The sequence below is a fragment of the Engraulis encrasicolus genome, chromosome 7 (genome assembly GCF_034702125.1).
Source record: "Engraulis encrasicolus isolate BLACKSEA-1 chromosome 7, IST_EnEncr_1.0, whole genome shotgun sequence".
Lineage (NCBI taxonomy): Eukaryota > Metazoa > Chordata > Actinopteri > Clupeiformes > Engraulidae > Engraulis > Engraulis encrasicolus.
In genome coordinates, this window is record NC_085863.1 from 34,511,548 (window position 1) to 34,539,404 (window position 27,857).

At 44.7% G+C, this 27,857-nt stretch overlaps 3 protein-coding genes across 7 annotated transcripts in view; 1 reads left to right on the plus strand and 2 right to left on the minus strand.

The window, feature by feature from the left end:
- Window positions 1-16,284, minus strand: part of LOC134452742 (uncharacterized) — a 134,047-nt gene extending 117,763 nt beyond the window's left edge. For both annotated transcript variants that reach the window (XM_063203299.1, XM_063203298.1), the window contains exons 1-2: window positions 15,801-16,284; window positions 11,363-11,607 (exon numbers count right to left, since the gene is read on the minus strand). The gene's annotated coding sequence lies outside the window, so the exon portion shown is untranslated. The remainder of the gene's footprint in view (window positions 1-11,362; window positions 11,608-15,800) is intronic.
- Window positions 16,285-16,468: 184 nt separating this feature from the next.
- Window positions 16,469-17,647, plus strand: ptrh2 (peptidyl-tRNA hydrolase 2). 2 transcript variants are annotated; one of them, XM_063203300.1, is made up of 2 exons: window positions 16,469-16,573; window positions 17,025-17,647. In XM_063203300.1, the coding sequence occupies exon 2, from the start codon at window positions 17,027-17,029 to the stop codon at window positions 17,543-17,545; it is 519 nt and encodes a 172-aa protein (XP_063059370.1). In that variant the 5' UTR covers window positions 16,469-16,573; window positions 17,025-17,026; the 3' UTR covers window positions 17,546-17,647. The 2 variants fall into 2 exon arrangements, with proteins under 2 accessions (XP_063059370.1, XP_063059371.1); XM_063203301.1 differs by lacking the exon at window positions 16,469-16,573 and adding an exon at window positions 16,660-16,679.
- Window positions 17,648-18,555: 908 nt separating this feature from the next.
- The window catches only part of cltca (clathrin, heavy chain a (Hc)), a 69,064-nt gene continuing 59,762 nt past the window's right edge, over window positions 18,556-27,857 (minus strand). The window contains exons 27-32 of one of the 3 annotated variants that reach the window (XM_063203296.1): window positions 27,571-27,702; window positions 26,301-26,411; window positions 25,885-26,055; window positions 25,129-25,350; window positions 21,004-21,079; window positions 18,556-19,994 (exon numbers count right to left, since the gene is read on the minus strand). In XM_063203296.1, the coding sequence (XP_063059366.1) occupies window positions 19,849-19,994; window positions 21,004-21,079; window positions 25,129-25,350; window positions 25,885-26,055; window positions 26,301-26,411; window positions 27,571-27,702 (858 nt within the window). In that variant the 3' untranslated portion in view covers window positions 18,556-19,848. Of the gene's footprint in view, window positions 19,998-21,003; window positions 21,080-22,802; window positions 23,951-25,128; window positions 25,351-25,884; window positions 26,056-26,300; window positions 26,412-27,570; window positions 27,703-27,857 lie in introns of those variants that run through there. The other 2 variants (XM_063203294.1, XM_063203297.1) reach the window with 2 other exon arrangements.

Sequence of the window (27,857 nt, forward strand, 5' to 3'; positions counted from 1 at the left end):
TGACTGCATGAGGAGGAAGCAGAGAAAGGGTCTATATGACATGCAGGGAAGAAAACAAACAGACTGTTAAGAGGAGAGAGAGAGGAAGAGAGAGAAAGAGAGAGAAAGAACGAGAGAGAAAAGAGGAAAATGGTGAAGAAAAGAGAGGGGGGGGCAAAGGGAAGGAGAACCCAGTCAAAACGAAAGACAAGAGAGAGCACGAGGGACAGAGTAGGAGAGGAGAGGTGGGGAGGAGAGGAGAGGAGAGGAGAGGAGAGAGGAGAGGTGGGGAGGAGAGGAGGAGAGGAGAGGAGAGGTGGGTAGGAGGAAAGGAGAGGTGGGGAGGAGAGGAGAGGAGGGGAGGTGGAGAGGGGAGCGCGGCTTAGCTGTGTTTGTGTGCGAGTATGTGTGTGAGTGAGTGTGTGTGTATGTGTGTGCGTGAGTGGCTGCCTCCGTGTTTAAAGCAGCGAGGCTGAGGCACAGGGGTAACAGAGTTCAGAGCTGCGAGAGAATAAGAGTGTTATTCTCATCCAGGCAGCCAGCTCTTACACAACAACACGGCAAGGACAGCCAGTCCCCTCTCTTCTTCTCCTCTCTCTCTCTCTCTCTCTCTCTCTCCTCCTCTTCCTCTCCTCCTCTATCACTTTCTGTCTCCTCTCATCTCCTCTCTCACTATCTCTCTCCTCTCATCTCTCCCTCTCTTCTCCTCTCCTTTATCGAGCTCTCTCCCTCCCTCCCCTTCTCTCCTCTAGCTCTCTCTCTCCCTTCCTCTTCCCTCCTCAATCACTCTCTCCCTCTCCTCTCCTCCTCTCTCCTCTAACACTTTATCTTCCCCTCTCTCCTGGTCTTCTCTCCTCTTCCACTCTCTCTCCCCCTGTCCTCTCCCTTTCTCTCCCCCACTCTTGTCCTCTATCACTATTTCCCTCTCTCCTTGTTCTCTCTCCATCTCACCCTCCTCTCCCCTCTATTGCTTTCTCGCTCTCTCTTCCCCCCCCTCTTTCCCCTACATCCCCCTCTCCGTCCTTCTCTTTCCCTTCTCTGTCCCTCTCTTCCTCCATCTCACTCCCTTTACCCATGCTCTCTCTGACTCTCCACATCTCCATCTTTGCTTTCTGTGCCCCCTCTCTTCATCCCTCTCTCCCTGTACCCAACCCTCTCCCTAACTCTCCATACCTCCAACGTTGCTCTTTCTCCCCCTTGCGCGCACTCCCCCTCTTTCTTTCTTCAACACAGCAAGGACAGTCGGTCCCTCTCTCTCTCCCTTTCTCTTTCTCTCTCCCTCCCTCCCTCTCCCTCTATTATGCTCCATATCTCCATCTTTGAACTCGTTCACCTCCCTCACCCTCCCTCTTCGTTTCTTCCACCCCTCTCTTCCCTGTCACCTGCTCTTTTTCTCATTCCTCCCTCATCTGCCTCTCTACTCTAATCTCCCTCTCCTCTTTATCTATCCATCCCCTCTCCCGCCTATCTATCTATCTATCTATCTATCTATCTATCTATCTATCTATCTATCTATCTATCTATCTATCTATCTATCTATCTAACTATCTATTCCTTCTTACACATGGCTCCTGTGTATGGGAGTAAGTTGTTTTTCATCAGCGTTATTTAGCTTTTTTCCATTAGGCAAGGCACTCTTGTCTTTTTTGATATTTTGATATTTAGTTTTTTGATTGAGCCATTGACTCCCCACTTCTACAGAGCCTAACTGAAGAGAGAGATGAGAGACAGACAGGTAAAGAAAGATGGTGGGGGGGGGGGGCAGAGAGAGAGAGAGAGAGAGAGAGAGAGAGAGAGAGAGAGAGAGAGAGAGAGAGAGAGAGAGAGAGGGGAGAGAGTGTGTGTGTGTGTGTGTGTGTGTGTGTGTGTGTGTGTGTGTGTGTGTGTGTGTGTGTGTGTGTGTGTGTGTGTGTGTGTGTGTGTGTGTGTGTGTGTGTGCGCCTGTGTTCATGCGTGTGTAAGGAGCCAAGGAGGCCATAACAGGGCACTAGGCACCAGCTCAGTCACCACACCTGTTGTAGTATTAAGTCTTTCTGGCTCTCTCAGTGCAACCTGTGGCCAAATCAAGACACCTTTTCTTATACACGATGTTCCGAGAGCAGCACAATGGTCAGTGTGCAGGTATTTTTCCAAGTTGTCTGCTGGGTGACCCATGGGCCATCTCCGACGCACCTGCCGGTTGAGGTGTGCGGGAAAAAAAATCCCAGTTTAGCATATCAACACACCTGCCATGGCCACCACCACCACATGGGGAGACAGAGGAGATGGAGACGGTGTCTTCTCATAACAGTCATTAAACTCAAACCAGAAGCACTCGGGTGTGGCGTGTGTATGTATTCATGTGTATTTTCATGTGAGTGTGTAATGACTGTGTGCACATTTGTGAGTGATAGATAGATAGATAGATCGATAGAGAGAGAGAGAGAGAGAGAGAGAGAGAGAGAGAGAGAGAGAGAGAGAGAGAGAGAGAGAGAGAGAGAGAGAGAGAGAGAGAGAGAGAGAGAGAGAGCGATGGGGAGAGAGAGATGGAGTTTACCGTACTTTGATCTAAATCATACTAAATGTGTCTTTTAAAGGCACCTCCCCTACCCCTCTGATGTGGCGTGGAGATGGAGTGGGGCTCGCATCACCAAAGGAGAGAGGGAGAGAGGGATCACATCACCAAAGGAGAGAGGGAGAGAGGGATCACATCACCAAAGGAGAGAGGGAGAGAGGGATCACATCACATCAGCAAGCCCTTCCCTGACAGGAGCCGACATGAACAGGAACAGAGGAGGTAAGTGCCAGGAAGAAAGCCGGGAGGAGAGAGGGGGGGGGGAGACAGAGAGAGACAGACAGACAGACAGACAGACAGACAGACAGAGACAGAGAGCAACAGAGAGACAGAGAGAAAGAGACAGAGAGGAGAAGAAGAAGAAGAAGAAGAAGAAGAAGAAGAAGAAGAAGAAGAAGAAGAAGAAGAAGAAGAAGAAGAAGAAGAAGAAGAAGAAGAAGAAGAAGAAGAAGAAGAAGGAGAAGGAGAAGAGGGAGGCTGAGGGTGGAATAGAAGGGGCTAAGTGCAATACACGCAAAAAAGGCATCAGGAGGGATTTTGGTGTGTGTGTGTGTGTGTGTGCTGCTGTGCTCCCATGCTAACCACTGAGGAACCATCTGAGGAGAAGATAGCTAAGCCTTTGATCCGCGATAACCACATTACAGGCTTTCTATAGCCCCCACCTCCACCCCTACCCCTCCCCTCCTTCACTTCACACCCTCCCCTGGTCTTAAGCAGACGCTCCATCACACACCACTGTGCCCAAAACAGCCTCTCAGGGCTGATGAAAGCTTTGACTGGGCCCAGGACGAAAGGCCTCCCCCAACTAGACATTAAGGCTGTAACGATATTGCATCGAACCGAGGTATCGCGGTACGCAGACCCACGAACCCCTATCGCGAAACTGCCTTGCAGAATCGCGATGCGCCCTTTAAAAGTTGTTACCAAAGTTCTTCCCTAACAAAATCTCTGTTGTTACCCCTCAGTCTAGAAAACAGCAGCATAAAGGCAAATGTTTGCATATGCGCTTAAAAAAGACAAGTAGAAAAGGGGCGCACATGTGCGAGTAACACTTCCATTCATCCCTCTCTTATAAAATGTTCCGTCCAACCAGCACGTGCATTTGTTATTATCAATTGCCTGAGCAACCTCCGCGAGACGAAACACTTGGAAACGTCGGAAGGTAAAGCACAGAAATGAAAATTTATTTTCTTCTTTTTTTCCTTTAAAAATAAAATAAAATCGTGGGGCATATCGAACCGTGGGTCATATATCGTGATACAAACCGAATCGTGGGTTGGGTGTATCGTTACAGCCTTACTAGACATGCAATGTAATGAGGACCCAATTCTGGGCTCCCCCATCCTCTACCTGGGCCCGGGACAACTGACCCATGTGTGTCCGTCCCCCCTGTCGGCTTCCCTGCCAAAGAGCAAGGTGATGGGCCCGGGCAGGAGACTTTTAAAAACAATGGATCCCACTGTCACAAAACTCAATCCTGCCAGATGTGTGAGAAAGCACACCAGATTTACTGTGCTTGCTTGCTTAAGACCTTATCGCTGCTGGCGTTTTTATCTGAATGTCTGGCTTCGACATCGGGCCATCCATCTCGCTGATGAACAGGAAAGAGGAAAGAGATCAAACCGGGTGTCTGAAGATTTAAGGATGTTGCAGTCACCGTAAGAGGGAGGGAGACTAGCCAAGTAAACTACTAGAGCTGTGGTGCTCAACCTTTTTTGCTCAATGACCCCCTGCACCTCATCATAAGTCTGCCAAAGCTATGCTTTGAATTGAAACATTAAATAAACGGGCCCTACCATTGCGCAAATGGTTCGACTCCCGGCCCGGGTCCTTTGCCGACCCTTTCCCATCTCTCTCTGCGCACTCACTACCTTCACTATTCTCTAAAATAAAGGCAATAAAAAGTAAATAAAAAAAATAAAATAAAATTAAAACATTAAATAAACAAATGTCCCCTCTTTTGCAACTAAGCACCCCCTCTCGGCCGCCCTAATCTCAACGCCCCCAGGGGGCTTCCTAATGCCCCCTGGGGGACTTGTAGAGCCCCCATTGAGAAACTCTATACTACACAAACCCATCTAGTGGCAAAACTTAATTTCAGCTGGCAGGTTGGTCTCGATTCACACCATAGGGGAAAATTGTAGCTGTACCATAACAATCTATCTGTGTCTCTGCGGTTGAGCCATTTGAACGCCAACTGTTGGCTGCACAGCTTTGCCTATGGTGCGATGCCAGACTATTGATTTCATGTTATAGTCTGGCTTGGCAGGTTAGAGGGGGGCTAGAAATGCACTGTGTCACTGTGTGGCTACTGGAACTATGGAGGGGGATACCGAAGAAGCAAAAAGTCACTGTGGTTAAGCATATTAGATTCTACAAAGATAGGACAAAATAATGCCTTACTGAGGGGGGAATCTGAACCGTTCCAGGCTGCATTAACCCTTGTAAGGTGTTCAGGTCTTTTTGACCCGGGCATATAGAAAATAACTTAAGAAGGACAAAAATCATAGCTCATTTTCACCCTCATGTTCCCTTCATCCTGCTCACAGAAAACGAGCCAAGGCCAGTGAATCTCAGTGTGAAAGAATAATTTGATACTATTTTTCTCAAGCAAAAAACTGAGAACGGGTCAGAAAGACCCGAACACCTTACAAGAGGTTAAATTAATACGACTCTCCATCTTCAACACTCCCTGGTGTAGTCAACTGGAGCAAATGCATGCGTATGGTTGAAGAACAATCAGTCTGCAGCTCAGGATCCCTCTGCAACCTCAGATTTTTTCGAAACGGCTGTCACTCAAAAAATGTGCTCATGTGATTAGCTGATTAACATCTTGCCCGTCCTTACAGTGTGAATGTCTGTAAACAGGTAGCTGTAGCTATTATCTAATATAGATATTGTATAGATAATAAATTATCTATAGATAAGACACAGTAATGTGCTACCATGGGAACCAACGTTTCTGTTCCTGTCTGCATAGAAGAGGCGGTGGTGAATCCCCATCTTTAAAACAGGACAAGATTTCCCCTCCGCCCTTACTGTAGTTAAAGGTGCACTACACTGTGTAGGATGGTGGCCAGAGTAGGCAACTATTCTGCTCATTGAAACTGTGCTGTCTACTGCCAAATTTGATCTTTTAATGAGTATTTTCTAAATAATGAACTAATATTTACTAGTGTGACCAAATTACAGTAAGTTTTGCAGTTTAAAATGTCTATATCTGGAAATTCAAAATGGCAGACAATGGAGAGGATCCCCCTTTTCATGTATGAAAACTGTACTTTTCCCAGTCATAATAAAGAATACTTAGAATTTGATGGTGGTAAGTATCATTTGTGTACATTTGTGAATGGGCATAATGAATTCTGGAAATAAACTATTAAAATATTACACAGTACACCTTTAAGGCAGCCACTTTGACAACAAACACCTCCCACCATACAAGAATTGGATAAGCTAATTATTTTCACAGGTTTCATATAGATACTTTGTAGGTTTCCTTTTTTACAAACATTCTTGGTCTGAAGAGGGGCTAAGCAGCCAATCAAAATGAGCTTGTTTTTTGAGCGACAGCTTGTTTCCAAACAATCAGAGGATGCAGAGCGATGCAGAGCACACAGACAGGAATGTTTGCATACAAGAAACCGATGTATAACCTACTCAACATAGACTTAATTTGTACAACCACAATGGCTATACGTCTAATAACATGTTAACCCCTTAGCGCAGAGCCCATGTTATAACCTTACTGTCACCAAAATTGTAATGGCTATGTCTTAATCTGTTAGTTTAGGCTCTCGGTACTGTCATAGCAATGTTGTTATAATGTAGTAGAGTATTTTCAGCAAATAGTGAATAGGCCTGCTGGTGACCCCATCTGCAGTAAGAGGCAGGGCTGCTGACAGCATTGGCTAGGCCCAGGACAAAGTCATCCCAAAGGGCCCCCCACCCAATACTAACAATGTAACGACCCCTCTCTCCCTGGGCCCGGGACAAGTGACCTGTTTGCCGTCCCCCCCTTGTCAGCTTCCCTGGTAAGAGGCTACAATCCCCCCATCATGCACCTCGTCTACCAAACGTTGTGTGAGAAACCCTGCTGCTGCAGTCAGTGGAGCGTTCTGGTGGGAGAGTGACAGACGTGACGTGTGGGGCCGCGCGTGGGAGAGAGCCGTTGGTGAAGGGACATTGTGTGACAGGAACACAGAGGTCCCCATACCAGGAAGTGCTGTCCACATTCTGTGGCCTCTGAGCAGATTAGAGGGCCCCCTTCAGAACACACATGCATGCACACACACACACACACACACACGCACATGCATACACACGCACACACAAACATACTGTACACACAGACACACACATGCATACACACACACACGCACATGCATACACACGCACACACACAGACACACACACAAACACACACACTTCCTCTCTCACATGTATGCACACTCTCTCTCTCTCTCTCTCTCTCTCTCTCTCTCTCTCTCTCTCTCTCTCTCACTCACGTTCTCTCTCTCTTGTACACAGGACACTCACACACATACACACATTCACACACACACTCACTTCCTCTTTCTCTCAGACACACACACCCACACACGCTCACATTGTACACTTCAGTACTCAGGCCTCGTGCGTAGTAACGCTGGTTGTTCGCCACATCCGTTGGTAATTTTCAAAACAAAAACAAACACTCTGTTCCCCCTCGTAAAACCACCAGAGTCTAAAATCGCTGCTCAACCTGTGATACATTTGCGTCAATAGCAGCTTAATGATGGGTAAAGTGAATCAGTTTGACTGCGAGCACCATGCCATTTAACTGTCTTCAAAACATTTCGACCGCGTCAAACCCACTTGTACTTTCGTTCTCTCTCTGACTCTCGTGTGTGTGTGTGTGTGTGTGTGTGTGTGTGTGTGTGTGTGTGTGTGTGTGTGTGTGTGTGTGTGTGTGTGCGCACATGATGGTGGATATGTGCATGTGTCTGCGTGGCAGGCAGAACAGGCACTGACGCATATTCGCTTACACACACACACACACACACACACACACACACACACACACACACACACACACACACACACACACACACACACACACACACACACACACACACACTACAAACCCTGAAACCCCAAGTCGTAGTGATTTTCCATAATGGGTCATTCCACGCCAAATCAACAAGAGCCCGCGCACTTAGGTCTCAAAAAATTCTGAAAATATTACCAAGTGTACCCATGGTACTTAAGAGAAACACTGTAAATTTATTTGAATGTAAGATGTATACTCTCCATGTTACAGCCAATTTTACTGGGGGAGGGGAGTGCCCATTTTGTTCACACTCTTTTTTTTGTCAAAGTTCACAAGCCCGTAGCTCAATAACTAAACCATGTAGGAAGTTCAAATTTGGCATGCTGGTACATAGATAGGGATAATTTGTTGCAAAACTGTCAGTTTTGGTCTGTATGATCCTGCATCGTCATGGCCTCAAAGATGATACAAATTGTACTGGAGTTTTTGGCTGTGCTCTGTTTAGGCCTTCAGAAGACATATTTGTGCCCAACATAGCCTCTTGATTTTTTTCCCCTTGTAGAGACAAGTAGGAACACTCTCATAAAAATCTATAAATAGAAAGGAAACCCCATTAGTGTTTGACCAGAAGACCTCACAAGTCTGACAAATCATTTTGGGTGTCATTTTCAGAGCTCCAGAACCCCTTGTGGGATTGTCCACAGATTTTTATTTTATTTTTTTCTTCATTCTCCATGAATTCTTCTTTTTAAAAATGCAAATGAGACTTGTCTTATGTGATGTTTTCTTTTGTAATTTCCAACCTGAACATGGGCAACATGCACATTGAGGGCAATATGTTTTCTATGCGTTTCTTCCGCTGCCATCTGCTGGTCAAAAAAAGTAACAACATGACTCCTTGTGCCTGACCTTCTGTCTCTTTTGGTGTGCGAACCTGCTCCCATATTGAGCGCTCCTGAAATCATTTAAATTAAAAGGGATACCTGCACCCCTGCACAGGGACTCTCGGGTGATCATGTCTGGGCAAAATTTGCATTTGATTATTTAGCCTTTACATTAAATGTTATCGAAATCATGTTGCTCTCTTTTTGCATTTTGCCCATGTATAGGGTGGAAATTACAAAAGAAAACATCACATAAGACAAGTCTCATTGGCATTTTTAAAAAGAAGACTTCATGGAGAATGAAGAAAAATATAAAATAAAAATCTGTGGACAATCCCACAAGGTGTTCTGGTGCTCTGAAAATGACACCCAAAATGATTTGTCAGACTTGTGAGGTCTTCTGGTCAAACACTGATGGGGTTTCCTTTCTATTTATAGATTTTTATGGGAGTGTTTCTACTTGTATCTACAAGGGGAAAAAATCATGAGGCTATGTTGGGCACAAATATGTCTTCTGAAGGCCTAAACAGAGCACAGCCAAAAACTCCAGTACAATTTGTATAATCTTTGAGGGAATGCCATGACGATGCAGGATCATACAGACCAAAACTGACAGTTTTGCAACAAACTATTCCTATTTATGCACCAGCCTGCAAAATTTGAGCCTCCTACAGATTCTAGTTCTTGAGCAATGAGCTTGTGAACTTTGACAAAAAAAAGAGTGTGAACAAATTTGACGCCCCCCTCCCCCAGTGAAATTGGCTGTAACATGGAGAGAATACATCTTACATTCAAATAAAGTAACAGTGTTTCTCTTAAGTACCATGGGTACACTCAGTAATATTTTCAGAATTTTTTGAGACCTAAGTGTGCGGGCTCTTGTTGATTTGGCGTGGAATGACCCTAATAAAAGTGTTAATTTTCCCCAAATTCGAAAACACTCCCGGCCAAATACACCAAAATATGAAGCGGAGGCCAAAGCAAACCCCACCACTACTTGGAAATATTCTTCTTCACGGCTGCTAAATGCCTGCCACCATCAATGTTGTTTTCTCTGGTAATGGACACTGACTGGCTGATTCTGAGTGAGGAGGAGTCTCTGAAAGGCTGTCTGAATTGTTTGATGAATTTGGGGGTTTGGGTGCGATGGATGGGGGTCGAGGATGAAAAATCAGGCCGGGCATTTTCAGTCAAGACCAGTTGGCCAGGCATTGAGAGGGACAATGAAGCCTCCAAAAACATTTTTAGATGTTTTCACCAATTGGCCAAAAGTGAAAAATTGCAGAATTGTGACAAGATGCAATATTTAAAAATTCGAGTCGTGTTGAGCACAATTGGTTGACATGCTATCCTTAATTCCTAGATCGTAATTATGGCACTGTCCATATAAATACGTCGCTAAATTTGCCTTCCAATGGGGCCCCCACAAGCCATCTTAGGCCCCAAGCCCAGCCTAGGGGGCCCAAGCCATCTTAATCCGTCCCTGCAGGTATACGCACCAAGAGCTTCAGCAGGTCCAAATGTTTCCCAAAAAAGCCAAAGGGGCCAGTGGTGTTGGGGAGTTTCTAAAATGCTGTCTGGGTTGGTTGGTGGATTTTAGGGAGTTAGGGGTTGGCTTTTGTTTGAGATGGCTTCAGTGCAAGGCTGATTCACAGGTTCTCTATCTTGCACCACCTGAGAACGTTCGGCAAGGCCGAGGGTGGGTTTTCCTACGCAGAGACCAAGGCCAGACATGTAATGTTACCTTGGAAATTTCCAGAGCACATGGTTCTCGTCTCGTGTCTGCTCCGTGACTGAGTAGGTGGATGCGGATTAAACAAAATGGCCCTCACCTGTCCTGTCTTTACCTGCCTGTGGTCTTTGGCAGGCTTGCTATTGGGTTGGGGGGGTGTTCCTGTAAAACAATTCATGGGCTGTGACTTTTTAGCGCGGTAGGGTGATTTCCGAAAGGCAGAGAGGTGATAGACATGGTATAGCAGCCCTGTTATTGAGGAGCTATTATTGCAACCATTATTCTTCAGATCTTACTGCAACAATTGGCCGAGTCTTCAAAAAGGCTCTTTTTTTAATCAAGCCTGTACAACTACCTCTGGGTTCAACATATAAGATATGCCACAAATCCAACTTTCTGGTGTACCCAGTTGTAATTTGCACTAAATAGTTTTTAAACAAATGTAAACAAAAATCTTAAAACACAATTTCTCTCTACAATTCATCAATGTGTGTGTGTGTGTGTGTGTGTGTGTGTGTGTGTGTGTGTGTGTGTGTGTGTGTGTGTGTGTGTGTGTGTGTGTGTGTGTGTGTGTGTGTGTGTGTGTGTGTAATCAATCACTGAGTCCATGCAGAAGGCACATTAATATCATTAATATTATTGTTAATATTACTATTATTATTAACAAGTAGTGACAGTTAAACTGCTGTAGGCCAACACAAGAGAGTTTGTACTGTGGTGGGTGAGAGCTGTTAGAAACTCGACGGCTGGCGTCAGTTCTCAATGGCCCTCTGCCAAAAGTGCACGCCACTTAGTTTAAACCCACCTGACAGTCAAAATCCACTTCGAACACAATGAACTGCCAACAAGCCCCGGGATAATGGGAGGGTGCAGCCGGGAGGACTTTCATCACTGATTCAACACAGGAAAGGGGGATTGAGAGAGAGAGAGAGAGAGAGAGAGAGAGAGAGGGGGAGAGAGAGAGAGGGAGAGAGAATGAAAGAGAGAGCATGAAAGAGAGTGATTGAGTGAATAAAGGAAGTAAATGCAGGGAGAAAGGGACTGTGTGTGAGAGAGAGTGAGAGAGGGAGAGAGAGAGAGAGAGAGAGAGAGAGAGAGAGAGAGAGAGACAGAGAGAGAGAGAGACGGAGAGAGGGGGGTGGGGGTGGAGAAAGAGAGATTTTCTGTTCAAGTGGACTTACCCTTGAGGAGCAGTAGTGATGGTCATCAGCTGTGGTCCCCATAGGGCAGCCAGCCTCTCTCTTCCTCTGCTCCCCTGGCGCAGTACTCAGGTGAGGAGTGAGGACGTGTCTAGCTGCACAGGGCTGCTCATCTCATCTGGCCACTCTGCACTGCCACTGGCTGTGGCCCGCTCTCATCAACTACTGGCTCCAGGACCACACTAACAAGGTGAGGTGAAACGACCAAGTGCCAAGTGTCAGTAGCCCTGGTGTTTGAAAAGGGAGAGAGAGAGAGAGTGTGTGAGAGAGAGAGAGAGAGAGAGAGAGAGAGAGAGAGAGAGAGAGAGAGAGAGAGAGAGAGAGAGAGAGAGAGAATAAAAGATGGAGGACAGGGAAGACAGAGGTACACACAGGGAACAGAGAAAAAGAAAAAAAGGAGAGAACAGTAGACACACCTCTGAGAGTCTTTTCTTTTCGCTCCCAATCACCACATTCATCAGAATCCTTCACACCCAGTTCTCTCACTCTCCCTCCTTTTTTTCCTGTCCCTCCCTCTGCCTATTTCTCTCTCCGTGTCTCTCTCTTTCTGACTCACCCTCTCTCCCCTCCTCTTCCCCTCTCTCCCTCCCTCACCCCCTCCTCGCCCACTGTTTCAGGGAAATGCCCTGTTCTGTTCTCCCCGCGCCCTCTCCCTCCCCCTCTCCCTCCCCGGGGCCGTGCCGTGCTGCACAGATTACCGGTAACCTAATCGCCCTGGTGCGTGACCCGCTGCCGCGACCCTCTGGCCTCCCTGTCACGGCCAGGGCCCTGCCAAGATCTGAGCAGGAGCCGCTCTCCTTCTCTTCTCTTCTCTCCTCTCCTCTCCTCTCCTCTCCTCTCCTCTCCTTCTCCTCTCCTCTACCCCACCCCCTCTCCACCTCCTCTCCTCTCCTCTCCTCCACCCCACCCCCTCTCCACCTCCTCTCCTCTCCTCTCCTCCACCCCAACCCACCCCAGCCCCTCTCCTCTCCTCTACCCCACCCCTCTCCTCTACCCCACCCCTCTCCTCTCCTCCACCCCACCCCTCTCCTCCACCTCCTCCTCCCAGTGGCAGAACAATTGCACACAGGGCCCCAGGGAAAAACACTTATAGGGCCCCCTGTATGGCCTGCCATGTCATAATAGGGCCCCCACCAACAATACAAGAGTGCCCTGGGCCTAGGGGTAAATGTCCTGCTCGCCCTCCCTATAGTTCCACCACCTCCTCCTCCTCCTCCTCCACACTGCCTGGAAGCCTTTTAGGCCTCCCTCATATACAACCTCCCCCTGATTAAACGTACACTTCTAAACTTAAACCACCTGTTAATGAGGGGGGAGAACATCCATCAAACTGTTGCTGAGGGCTAAAATGGTACAAGGCAAAGGATAAACAGCTTGGAGGGGAAACGTCAGAATCACAGTTTATCTAAAGATTATTTAGTTATGAAATACATATGATTGCGGTTATAAAAATGTTATGTTATGTTATGTTAAACCACCTGTTAATGAGGGGGGGAAGCAATCATTGTTGAGCGAGTTCTTTAAAAAAATGGCACACAGAAAAAGAACAAACGGCTTGGAAGGAAACACTCACAGAATCACAGTTTATCTGAAGAGGGTTAAGTTATGTAATGCATATGATTGCGGTCATAAAAATGTTATGTCCACTTACTGTGGGTGTGGGTCTATTGGAAATGGGTCACCCAACATTTTTTTAAGGGAAAACCTTGTACTTCCCCTGGCCTGTGCACTTCAATGTGCACTGTTCATATCACAATCTAGATAATTCAACTGACGGATAAAATTGTACTCAGTAAATGGTGCAAACTTGTTTTGAGTTCCACTTTTCCCAAGTATTTCCTGACTCATGAGATGAGTAAGAGCACTGAATTCCGTAGTAGTCCTCTGTAATTTTCCACAGCATTATAAAAGCAGTAGAGACTGAGAACCAAACTAACCAGTAAAAAAAACTGATCACAAACATGCGCATATAGTACATTGTTAAGTCAAAGTCAAGTCAAGTGTACTTTATTGTAAAAAAATCTATGTAACAGATTTAGCACAAAAGTTTGAAATTGCGTTTGACCATCTCCGATGTGCAGTTAGACTTACATACAGTATAAGACATTGACACACATATAGACACACACACACACACACACACAATGTGCAATAAAAACTAACATACATTAATTAACATACTTTCCCTCATACACATTATTACATACTCCAGATCTCAGTGTCTTTGAACAGAGCATGGGGGAGTGGAGTGCTAGGCTGTGACAGCTGGCTGCCTGTCTTGTTGCAGGCCTACCGTGAGATGGCGGTCTGTTCTAGAACATTGTCAGGCCAAAGCTGAGCTGAGTGGAGGCCTCCCTCTCCCCCTCTCTCTCTCTCTCTCTCACACACACCCATCAGGCCTGTGTCATGCAGTGCAGCCTGCACTGGGCTGCTCTCTACTGCAGCCACGGCACGCACCTCAGCACCGCACAGCTTATACCATCTGCTTTTTACAGAGCAAGCGCGTCAGACACCAGGGTCCCCACTCCCCACACCCACCCAGCCCCCTCAACCCTCCAACCAACCCAACCACACACAAACCCCACCCCTACAATAACAACTTCCCTATAGATGAGGGAGAGGGAGGGGGAGAGAGAGAGAAAGACACACACACACACACACACACACACACACACACACACACACACACACACACACACACACACACACACACACACACAGAAAAATAGACAGTGACAAGATACAAGAGACAGAGAGAAAGATATGGAGTTTGGTATCAAATCTCACATCAAAACACATCATCTGTCCAAGAGGACAAAGCTATAAGGGATCTCTATGGGACTCGGTTGGACTGGGCTCTGATTACTGACTGCCGGGCGGACTGGCTGACGAGAGAGAGAGAGAGAGAGAGAGAGAGAGAGAGAGAGAGAGAGAGAGAGAGAGAGAGAGAGAGAGAGAGAGAGAGAGAGAGAGAGAGAGAGGGGGGGGGGGAGAGAGAGGGAGAGAGAGAGAGAGAGAGAGAGAGAGAGAGAGAGCACAGTAGCAGCCACCACCACCACCACCTCCATCTCCTCCTCCTCCTCCTCCTCCTCCTTCTGGATGCTCATGGCTAGGACAGGACAGGACAGCGTGCTATCATGCCCCATATATGCCTGCTAAAGATAGGGCCCGGGGCCCCCCAGGGGACAGTCTCCCTCCGTGATGAAAATGCTGAAGGTATATTTCTCATACGCAGGGCAGGCAGAAAAAAATGGGGACACATTCAAGCAGAGGCACAATGCGCTTAGATAACGTCATTAATCACTACAGTGGAGGGGGGGCGGACATGAAAACAAATACATGAAAGTTGTGCATTTCTACTTGAGGCCTTGTGCACAAGTCAGCATTGCAATGCACATACACTGAATGTAAAAAAAAACAACCGAAGAAAACTGAGCTTATATAAATTGACTTGGCAATATACATGGCATAGGCCTACCTACATGATGAATACTTACCGCAGATCTAGCTGGAAGACTGTAACTTACTTCAGCTTAAACTAATGTAATGGTTCACCAAGTTTGTTTTTGTACATGATGTGCAAGGAACGGAAAGAAAACGCAGTGAAATGTGGGAGGTAAGCATGGTAGCCCTGTGCATAATCCTATACTTGAATAATTTCAAGATGGGGTCACGAACAGGGAACATTTATGTAACAGGGAGAAATTGGAGAGGGGGAAAAACTGTGTGTCCCTTTTGAAAAGTAAAAGATGTTCAAGCTGTTTTTCCAAGCTCTTAAAAAATAATGGGGGGGGAACACTCACCAAGGACTGGAAGTTACAAAACAATTTACTTTTAGACCACGTGGATGGTGTAAAATGTAATGTGTAATGCAGTTCTGATTGCCTGGCAAAATTTAATTAAATCGATGTAATGCCATTAAATTGTTGGAATGTTTATGATACATATAACACAACATACATTAACAAATCATCATGCAAAGGGTCAAGCATCCGCTTGTTTTCGTCACAAGGAGAGCTGAATTGTAAATCAGTTAGAGCAGGGGCTGGACAGTCCAGCATAAACAGCCTTCTGAAGGGGAACTATTGCGCAACAGCAATCCTGTCATAAACAACGTTCAACCACGCTGAATTCATAGAACCGTCTACAGAAAATAAATAAATAAAAATGACTGAATTCATACTAACTGGCCTAGCAAAGGGGGAAACGATTCATTATCTCATTTAGGTTGAATAATTAAGGTTCAATAAATTATTTAAAAATAATACCCACACACCCACTCGTTACACAGCATAAGTAAAATCCCCACGATAGGGGAATCACTTCAGATGACAAATCTGAAAAATAATGACATCTCTTATGGGAATCAAGGACAGAAATCTCACAAATATCAATCTCCCGCACTTTGTATCATCCTTACCTTGCCACGACCATTGAAAGAACGGGCAAACCACCAGACACGAGGCAAACATGCGCAGCAAGACTTAAGTCTAGGTTCCGATGAGTGCAAAGGAATACTGCAGGTGTCTTCATAAGCAAACTAAAAATCCTTTGCATCGAAGTCGTAGCAAAGGGTGCGAATATGGGTACGACTGGGGAAAGTGCGCAACATGGAAAGGGGGCGGGTACGACTGAGGGAAAAAATAGTAGGCTCTGCTGAAGACAGAAAAATAACTAATTAAAATTCTGTCCATTTATCCACTTGAATGTTCATCCTAAATCGTTTACCTGTCGTCATCAAATGAATTGCTTTTGGAGATCGCGTTTATACCTCTAATCTATAGGATTGCAGAGGTGAGATTGTAAATTGTTTTGGATTTCAAAGCCCGCCCCTTGAGCGTTCTGTTTGTAGGACTGAGGTCAATGGGTTTAAATCACTAGCCTACTAGTGTTCTGTTCTGTTATGTCAGTGCAAGTCTGTGGCCCCAATTCTTTCCATACATATGAACCTGATCTCTCCTTGCTGTTTTTCTTGTGGGGAGGAAGATAGGGCACGGCAGTTTAATAAACACAACTATGTTGATGCTGCTGTAATAACATTCTTATTATGTAAGTCCATGCAATGAACTAAAGATGCTAAACCTATGGTCAACGTCATCAGGCTGAGACAGGCGGTTGTAGGAAGAGAGGTGACGTTAGACTCGTGACAAATGCGGTAGACACAAGCGTGAATAAACACAATTTTAGTCGAAGGTAAGCTGCTTTCGAAGAAATGATGAGCAAAAAACGTATTCTAATACTGTCGTTTGAAGTTAGCTTATTCGCTCGTCTTAATATCACATCTGCTCTTGTATTTTCTGTGGGGTAACTTCCATAGTCGAAGATGTATGAACTTACACGTGTTGTGCTAGCTAGCGAGGTAGAGAGGGAAGTTGGTTTGTTTATAAGCACACTAACCTGTGTTCATGTTTAACTAATTTGAGCTGCCATAGGCATTGGTCCTATTAAAGCCAAGAAGAAATGTTACTGCTGGGGAAGTCTGCGTGTGACGCATGTGTCTAATTTTCACAAAATTAACAGTCATTGTAATGTTGGCCTACCTTTGTGAACTAATCACACCCGGCTCGGGGCGGGAATTCATAACACACGTACACACACATCCGAACCACAAGTCGTTTATTCCCAAATGCTTTCTCTGTTTCAGGTATGGAGGCTGTATATGGACCATTGACCATGGGTGTCCTAGCCGGTGTTAGCTGTGGACTCTTACTTGGCTGGTACCTCAGAGGGAAACTCGGAAGACCCGCCGGCGGCGGCACGAGCGCAGGTGGTGCGGGGGATGAGAACGAGACATCTTCCATGGGAACAAGCGAGGAGCTAAAACTCATCATCGTGGTCCGAAAGGACCTCAGCATGGGCAAAGGGAAAGTGGCCGCTCAGTGCTCTCACGCGGCGGTGAGCGCCTACAAGCAAGTGCGTCGAAGGGACCCAGACCTACTCAAGCAGTGGGAGTATTATGGACAGCCGAAAGTAGTAGTGAAAGCTGATGACGAGGAAACCCTAATGGAGCTTTGGAGAAAGGCAAAAGAGCTGGGACTTCCCGTCAGTTTAATTCAGGATGCAGGCAGAACGCAGATAGCGCCGGGCTCTAGAACTGTTCTTGGAGTGGGCCCAGGCCCTGGTGATTTGATAGACAAAGTGACAGGGCACCTGAAGCTATATTGAAAAGAAAAGTAGGCCTACTGTTTTTCAGTTCAACAGTCTTCTGCTTCTCATGGATTTGTAAGGTGCTTTCCCTGCTGCAGTGATTAAAATGTTTTCACACGACACACGTTTTTACATTGTTTGACCATTTATTTTTTAAGAAGCAATTAGTTCCACTTTTTCAATCATTGAATGTATGAGGATATTTTATTTGTAAGTGTATATACAGAGGGGCCACTACTGGGTTAATCATATCTATTTTGTAAATCACAATTCTACCATTATATATTCTACATTTTATGTCTCGTCCTTTAATCAGAGCTGGACGTTTTTAGGAAACAAAAAGAGAAAAATAATCGTCCACCCTCCCATACATCATACATAGGCATTATTTGACAGTCAAATAGAACAATAACAGCAAGGGATCCCCTTGGCTGCACCATACAGTAGAAGGTTATTTCAAACATTCCCTGCGTGAAGTCTGCTCGCTCCTAATTTGTGCTCATAGTGTCATTGCAAGGACCAGCTTTACATCCGAAACACAACACAGACGATGGTTATTATACTGTATTTTTCCACACAACAGCAATCTATGCAATGGAAACCCATTTGGATTTGCTCTGTAATGTGTACATTATTTGGTCGAGTCTAGAGCAGATCCAGGACTTAAGTCCTGAGTGTGTGTATGCGTGTCCATGTGGGTCACTAAATTGATAATGGTCAGTAAGTTGAAAATGACAAGTGGTTTCTCACGAGAGCAGCACATAGCCTATGTGGCATAAGCACATAAACAGGTTTTGGAAAAGAAAAAAACAAGTTTATGAAACTAGACATCTTTGTGTAGGGGACAGTGCCAAAGCCATCTGTGGGTTAAAAAAAACAATCCTTTAACCCCTGTGAACGTGCACTGTTTAAGTCATATGCATTTAAACGGGTAAGTGTACAGGAGTTAGGTGCTTTCATTTAAATAAAGTAAATATATACCAAATGGTAAAGGTCTGGATAAATTGAAAAGTCAACAAAATAGCAGATCAAGGTTAGTAGGTTTTATATTCTTTCTGTACAGTAATGAACAATGACCTAGAACACCACAATATCCAGCATACACAAACTGTAGCACAAGGATGGGGTGGGGGGGAAGGGAGGAGGTTCAGCAAACACACAGAAATCTGAAGAAAAGGATTACGTGTTTTCTCCTCTTTTTTTCTCGTCTTATCTTTTTTTGTGTGTTATTTTTTTCCCTCTTAAAATTGGAATGGTCCCACACAAGAGCACTGGTTATTTTCTTCTTTTTTTACTGCACAAAGGGAAAGTCATCTGTAGCACACAGAAACAAACAAATACACTCATGACTTCCACACTGTTAAAACCTGCATAGGCCAGAGAAGGGGCTGGTAGGTCTCGCCAGAACCCAATACACCCTGTGTAAGCCAGTGGACTCGGTGGGTAACAACCAGAGAGCTACACAACCCCCATATGTTGTACAGCAATATATCTTGTAGTGTTGACATGGAAGTGGCAGTCTTGTTCAAATACTGTATTGTTGGAACAATGCATTTTTGCCCGTTTTGTTTTTTTTCTCCTTAGATTTTTCTTCTTTTTTTTGAATATACAATATTTGAATGTAGACAGAACAAGCTGCGCTCTCACACACATACAACACACACGCACACACATTAGAATGAACAGATTCTACATTAGTTTCTTCTCAATGCCAAGTGCAATTCTGATGCTTCACAAAAGACAATTTTTTTTTAAAGGAGGGCTTCATTTCCCCCCCACACCAAAAAGTCCTCCGCTTCTGACATAAATCATTCCCCTATTCAAATAAAATAGACAAAAACAAAAAAATAATAATAATTAAAACTAATTAGATTTTTCTTATGGAATGTGAAAAATAATCCCCATGATCCAAATTCTCTCTCTCTCTCTCTTAACTAAACAGAAACAAAGTGAAGTCCTTCATAAAAGTGAAAAAGGAGAAAAAAAATAAGAGCCAAAAAATCTTTCATATAAAAAAAGAAGAGCAGGGTAAGAGGGAAGAAGGAAGGGGGAAAAAAACATTTTGCTTGCTTGTCGTCTTGAATGAATGAATGAAATGAATGAAAAAAAAGCAAAAGAAGATGACAGAGGGCAGTTTGTACTGTAGAAGTGTAGAAGAAAGGAGGTGGATGGACTGCTCCAGGCTGGTCTAGCCAGCTGAAAGAGGCAAAGAGAGGATGAAGGGGAGTGCAGGGGAGGGAGGTTGGTGGGCTCGGGTGGGGTGGGGTGGGGCTGGGGTGGTGTTGGAGGTTCTGGGCCCTTGGGTGGAGGTCCTCTCTCCTTTACATGCCGTAGCCGAACCCTGCGGCCGGAGGGGGCTGGGCGTAGCCCTGCGGGGGCGGCGCCGTGTAGCCGTAGCCGTACGCCTGCTGGGGGGGCACGGGTACGGGACCGCTGGGGCCGGCAGTCAGCATCAGCTGGGGGTTGCCTTCAACACGACACAAAGCACAAACCCACGTGAGAACCCAAGAGTCATGTGACAAAACACGCTACACACCCTGCTAAGACATACAATATTACAGTACACCTCTATTGAAATTTCCGAAAAGGGTACAAATAATGAAAAATCAACATCCAAGAACCGCCTCATAATAGGAACAACTTTTTATGAGCAAGAAGCAGCACTTGTGTCGTGAGAACACACAACAGTAACACTTTACTTGACGCCAGCGTCATACGTATGCCATAACGGTGTCATAACATTGTCATAATGCAGTCATGCATGCGTCATGAACATTGTATGACTGTCTATCAGTGAAATTCTGTCTTGATAAAGACAGGCCTAACAATGTCAACTCATGGCTATAAAATGTTTATGACATTGGCATTATGTTCATGACTCATTCATGACACTGTTATGGCACTGTTGTCGTACGTATGACGCCGGTGTCAAGTCAAATGTAACCAAGCCAACGGACTACAATGATCAAATAGATCTGAATATGCAGTAGGCTGAGGACTTTTTGGGTCACTTGCAAAATTTCAAAACCCTTTCACCCCCCACCCACAACAGTCTCCATTACTACACTAATACAAAATCAAACCACTACTACACTGATACACAATCAACCCCCAGCGTTCCCACTGTATAATGGAAAACCTACGTACAAATATTCCCCCAGAATGGAGTAGCAGGTGTCAGTTACTGTGTGGCATTACTATTTTAAGCTTCTCTTTTTGTACCCATTTATCCATTTTACTATAACAAAACTTTTCTTTGCCTTTTTCTTTTAATCATTCTCCTATTTTAGATGTGATATATTAATTCATTGATGTGTTGATATTAACTCCTGTTACTGTCATTACTCGGTTTAATGTGAAGTAACCTTGGGTGTCTTGACAGGCGCTTAAAATTAAATGTATTATTATTATTATTATTGTTATTATTATTATTGTTATTATTATTATTTATTAGTTACTGTAGCACTGAGCCTTACCATAAACAATTGGTTGTGTTTCAGTGGCCTGCTCCTCCTCTTTCCTGAGCGATTCAGAGGTCTCCAACTTGTCCACCTAAAAGAGGAGGGGAGAGACAGAAGGCATTAAAAGACCATCATCATCTAGTGACGTTTCCGCACTCGTAAAAATGCATCATCATGGCACACACAAAAAAAGCCAAGCCAACAGGTGCTCTTCTCTGCAGCGGAGCTGGGTAAAATTTACACCTGCAACTTGATTAGTGAGACAAACGCAAGCACTGGCAGTGAGGTGACGACAGTATCTGAAGATTTCATTTTTGGCCTGTGACTCGCTCATGAACCAGGGGGTATCGCTGGTTTCAGGAACAACGAAAGCATTTATTTAGTTGACTTTGGCAGAGAGCGCAACAAAAGCAGATTTCAGTCTTCAGGTTTGACGTCAGTTATTTGCACAAATATCCGGCATTTAAAGGAAATTTGGATTGTTTTTTTTTTCTTACTTTTTTTGACAATGTAGCCTTAGGGAGGAAATGTGAATTGTCTCTCCCCTGGCTAGAGTGTTCTGAAATGTTACAACACATAGTGCAGTGCTGCAAAAAGGCCAGTTTAGTACTTGTTCCATTTCGTTTTACCCACACAGGGAATTAGTGATATTTTAATGAGCATACCAAAAAGGTGTGTACACCACAACCAATTCAAATCCACATAGGTGTTGTTTATACCTAAGGTGTTTTTTTTGTGCATTTGCGAATGTATACCCCTGGTGTGGAATACTTAATGGAGACTGAAATACAAAGTGAAGTGTGGCTGAATCGTAACGTGAAAGCAAAGCTGAGTAATTGCCAATATTAGTTCAGTGTTTCCCTTCTTTCGAGAGATGTCTCGTCAGTTTTTTTTTCTTTCCTTTTTTCACTGAAAACCCACAGGGCCCTAGCAATCAGCTTTATTTTGCATGAGTGGAGAGCAGGAGCAATTCAATTTGTTTTTATTATTTTTCCTTCAAGTTTGTAGATGATTTCAATTTGTGTAACAAAGTTCTGTTAGTTAACCGCCTTTCACCTGGAAGTAGTCCTCCTCAGTTGGGTTCTCCAAAACTTCTATCTGTAGAGAGTGGGTTCAGTTCACTACAGTGTTAAGTCGGTTTGGAGCGGTTGTGAAAACACACCACTGCCTTCTTACATCGTCCTGTCATTTCCCCCATCTCATTACAAAGGGGGACTTCCCCAAACAAGACACACACACAAACGCCTCACTGTCAAGACATGCTAAGTTCTGTTAACATTCAGAGGAAAGGAAATGTCAGTGTTGAAACCACAAAAAAAGAAAACTGATGCATGGTGTTAGGAGAGCTCCAAGGGGGTGGGGGAGAAGAGGAGAGGATGCTGTGGGCCTCCAGAACCAGGGGCCACAAAGCAGAGGAGGAGAAGGGGAGAGGGGAGAAGGGAGAAGGGGAGAGGGGAGAAGGGAGAAGGGGAGAGGGGAGAAGGGAGAGGGGAGAAGGGAGAAGGGGAGAAGGGGAGAGGGGAGAAGAAGGGGAGGGGGGAGAAGGGGAGAGGGGGAGAAGGGGAGAAGGGGAGAGGGGGAGAAGGGGAGATGGGAGAAGGGGAGAAGAGAAGGGGACAGGGGGAGAAGGGGAGAAGGGGAGAAGGGGAGAAGGGGAGGGGAAGGAGAGAGGGTAGAATGAGAGAAGGGGGGAAAGAGAGAGGGGAGAAGGAGAGTAGGGAGAAGAAGAGAGGGAGAGAAAGGGAGGTGGAGAAGGGGAGAGGGAGATGAAGGGAGGGGGAGAAAAGAGAGGTAGAGGGAGGGAGGGGGAGAGGGAGAGTAGCAGAGAAGAAGAGAGGAAGAAGAGAGGAAGAGAAGTGGGGGGTGGCAGAGGGGAGAAGGAGAGGTGGAGAGGGAGTGAGGGGGCACGTGGAACAGCATGCGTGTTTAAATGTCAGACAGGCCACATGGTCATCAAGGTGCAGTTAAGTTGTTAGCTGCTCCTCTCACATCAAATGTTATTTCCATGTTGTTTGGCATTTAAAAAAACAACGAACTCCAAATACACACACTCACATCAGTGCATCAGCGCAGAGTTTTGAGTGCAAATGCGCAGACCTTTACTTTTCTTACAGTGGTATTTTCACTTTCACTCACAATCTCTTCATCCATGTTTACCTCACCAACATGACAGAATAATAGTGTTGAACATAACTCATCACTTCTCTGCATGAAGGAAACATTGCCCCAAAAACTGTGCCTAATGTTCTTTCTATCATCTTTACAATGGCAATTAGTGCCATGAATACATACTGAAGAAAGCTCTCTAGTGCAATAACGGAGAAAACTGACTGACACATCTGACCTTGGCCAGGCAGACCACTTTTAAAAGAAATATTATGACATTAAGTTTGACAAGAGGGCAAAGCCTGGCTTGCTTCACCTGTGCTGCGCTGCATGTCTGACTATTTGGCAAAGAGCAGCTTTTCTACAAATGGGTTTCAGGCATTTTCAGCAAAATATTCTGCCAGTGTATGAGGCAAATCCTATGCAGGCAAACCTTCTCAAATGCTAACAGCAATGCCAATCCCAGAAATATATTTGAACGAACACAAATACAGCGGCTTCATATCAAAAGTATTATGACTGGCTGTTTCTTTTAGAGGTTGTTAAAGCTTGGGTGTGGGGGAATTCTACTGTAATTGCTCCAGTTGGCATTTCGGCAAGTCTCTCCCCGGACAGACAGCTCCCTCCTCGCCACCCTAATCCCCATTCACAGTTAGAAGAGAGAGAGCACAATACTGGCAGCTTCTGCCAGGGGCTGCAATGTGATATTACTGTACAATATGCAAACAAAACAAAATCCATGCAGGTTGCTCAAGGCACAACACTGGTTTAAATCAAACAAATCGAAGAGAAAAAAAAAACAAGACAGAACAGAGCTTGCAATTTTTGTTTTCACCTTTTCCATAACGAAATCAACCTGAAAGGGAATTTTTAGAAGTTGAGAAATGTGCGGCAAGCTGGCACACCTCAGACATGGCAACAGACAACATGAAGAGTACACTTAAATCAGTAAACCTGAACGCACTGGTTTGAGAAAACCAGTGTTGCCAGATGTGTCTGATCAAATCCCGCCCAAAAGGTGCCCAAAAACCGTCTGGAGACTCTAAATTCCGCCCAATTTCAACAAAATGCATTGGTTTCTATAGGCATAAAACTGTAGAAAAAAAACTGCCAAATGGCCAATTTTTCCTGTTTTTACCCGTAGACGGCTATCCCAAGCAGCCCAATTGGGCGGGTAAATTGCATTGAATGATTGACACTTTGTTTTTCTTGTGCCAGGGAGGGGGAATACAGGTGCATACCTTGGAGAGACACTTTCCCATGACCTGGATGAAGTCAGGCATGGACAAGTCCAATGTGTGAGAACTAACATTGAATAAGACTATCCTAGCTGTTCAAATCTAGTTCAATCCCTGTTGCAGTCATTCATTCAACTAGAAATGTTCTGAATGATGCCGACTTGGCATTTCTTGTGCATGGGGGACCTGCGCTGTGTATTCCCTCAAGACCAGGATGTGAAGACATGACGATCGACTTCCGACATCCTAAATAAATGAGTGACCTCTGACCTTCGTATGGGACATGTGGATCACCTTACTGAGGTTCTCATGACTCGTTTTAAGATTACGAGAACTAAACTTCAATATGTCTACCTGGTTCAACATTATTTTTTTTTAATTCACCCACCACTTTGACCGCTTCATGCGTATTACTTCTGATGGGTGGGGCATCATTACAGGCTCTAAATTAACACCAAAATGCAGCTAAAATTTCAGTTTGGCTAGTAGGAAAGACCAACTCACTACCCACTTTAACCCATTACTGAGTGTGTTCGGCTAGTAAGATTTAATAATAATAGTAATAATAATAATAATAATAGTAATAATAATAATAGTAATAGTAATAATAATAATAATAATAACTTGGTTTTATATAGTGCCTTTCAGGTGGAAAAGGCCAGTGTGGTTGAAGTCCATATGCCTCTGTGAATAGATGGGATTTAAGGTGCTTCCTGAACGTAACCAGTGTGGGGGCTTGGCGTATTTACATCGACAAGCCATTTTGGCTGGTGGTGATCACATCACTACGACGTACCTTGGAGAGGTACTCCCTCATGACCTGGATGAAGTAGGGCATGGAGAAGTCCATGATGTTGTGCCTCCAGGCGGTCTCCATCACCACGTCTGGCCGGAGCAGGTCGTAGCAGGTGAAGAGGCAGGAGGCGAAGCACTCCTTCTTGCCCTCCTCCAGGAACCACTGCAGCAGCTCCTCCGCCAGCTCCGTGTCCTTGGACTCCGACGCGTACTGCATGGCGTCCTGCAACCACATACAGGCAAGCATATATAGAGGTTAGCATGCCGTGCACACTACACACAACATAGGCATAAATGCAGTTTTGTTGTGTGCAGTGTGCACTTGTGTGCTGTGTAGTGCTGTGTCACAATGACATTGGGGAGTTGGAGTTTCTCAGTTGGGCTTTCCACTTCCATTATGATATGGAGCAAGGGCTTTGGGCAGGGGCCAGCGATTCGATTATTTTCGATACTTAACAATTCCCCATGATACGATGCAATGCGATTGGATTCAATCATCAGATTGTATCGCGATATATTGATATATTTCGATATTATTTACACCCCTAATGGAAAGTGCTATTTAGACTTTTTGGAGGCTAAATTGCATTATGCTGTCTACCAGCAGCCGATCTTTAGACATCTGAATATATCATGCAGCCATCAAAGTACCATCATTACCACTGACTGATAGTAGCCGCATATAGTGACAGTAAAAAATATATATATATATATTTTTGCACTGGAGAAGTAGACGACCCTGAAGAAGGCAGGGTACCTTGTAAAGTTTGTCTTTCTTGCACAGCTCGACGCTCTGCTTCCAGCGGTTGTTGCCCTTGAAGAGGTAGGCGGCAATTCTCCTGAACTCGATCAGCTCGTGCTTCTCCAGCCGCTGGGCCAATGAGATGTTGTCAAAGTTGTCGTAGGCATCTATGGACGTCCTCAGAGCCTGAAGGAAGAGGAATACAAGACATGGGTCATTTACAGAGAAGAACTAATAACGGTTTGCATACTGATAAATGCTTCAAAGCATTACTTTATTGCCATAGAGTCTTGGACATGTCCACCCATCCATTTTTTACAGCTCAACCACGACATTTATTGACTGATTGTGTCAGTGGAGTCTTAAAATGGTAACATTTTGAGTTGTCGGTTGCAGTGGACTGCACATTGCAGTAGATAGTAGCATATTACCTGGTAGTCTTCCTCAGTGATGAAGAGGTTGTTGAGTGCTTCGTTGACAGATTTGTTGTTGTGGTTCTGCACTGACCTCAGGTAGGGCTTAACAAGAGGAAGCTGCTTCACCTGGGAAACAAGAAAAGAGTCTTTAGTACAGACTGGTGAAATATTCAGTGACATTTGTAATGTAGCTGACTTTGCAGAAGCTGTTGGGAATTTTCATTTATTTATCTATTCCATCTTTAATCACACTGATACAACTGTGTCTTTCGCAAGTGAGCCCTGTCCAAGGAAAGCAGCAAATGTGTCTAAAGCAGGGCTTTGAACCGGTTCAAGGAACGAAAACGAAAACCAGGAACTTTTTGTATTTTACAGGGAACAGAAACGAAACCGGAAACTTTATTATTTTTTATGTTCTGGAACAGGAACACTTATTTAATTAAAAATAATGGTAACCGGTTAATACTGGTTAATACCTTTCCTCAAACTTAAAAAATCATGACGGCTGAGGTTCATGTCCTGTGTGACATCAGACATTCTCTGACTGAATGGAGAGAGAGCTGTGGATTTCTCCACTCCACATCTTAAATAAGAGAAACCACTGTCATACAAAAGGGCAGAGTTTCCATTGCATCATTGTAAGACATTGCAGAGAAGCATGTGTAAAGCACACTGAGAATGTTCTACGTTATTGGGCATCCATGGCCACTTCAAATTTGCACAAACTCACAATGTCCATAATAGCGCTCCCTGTGACCAAAGTCAGCGTGGAGCGCGCATTTTCATCATTGAGGTTTATTCTCCGCTTCTCCGCTTAGGTCGTTCCTGAATGACAAAATTCTGGAGGACATTCTTTTCATCCACTTGAATTAACAATTTGGAATGTAGGCTGACTCAATTGCCCTTCCGTCTTTCTTGGTTAATTAACGTCAGTTAGGCCTATGGGGAGTAATCAGCTGACAGGAACGAAATTAACCGTTCCGGGAACAATATTTTTTTGTTCTAACCGGTTCGGGAACATCAATTTATTGGTGGAACTCATAACTGGAAACGTTATAATTCCGTTTCTGTTCGGAACGGAACGTTTGGAAAAAAATAACGGTTCAAAGCCCTGGTCTAAAGGACAACTTTCTAAAGGAAAACCTCATCTTGAGAAATTGAGCAACATGTATCATGTATTTCTAGGTAGAAAACAACATCTTGAGAAATGAAGCTAAATTTGTCCATTTGTATTTGCAGGCAGAAAAACAACATCTTAGACGAGTGTGCCAGCAGTATGTCTCACCTTGCTGAAGTAGGTGACTGCTCGGGAGTGGTCGAGTCTCGGAGACAGCACGATGAGCAGGTCATTCAGTAACAAAGGCTTGAACTCCAGATAGAACTGAAGCGCTTTGTAGTAAAGCTCCACATTAGCCACCTATAATGGAGACAAGAGAAAAGAAAAATGTTTATGAGGCATAATCTCAGCAAGCATGTGGATTATTGGGGAAAATGTTGGCCTAGCATCTTGAGGAAATCTTTGAACTCCTTCAACAGAGGCAATGTAATTTATACGCCACTAGTGGCAGATTC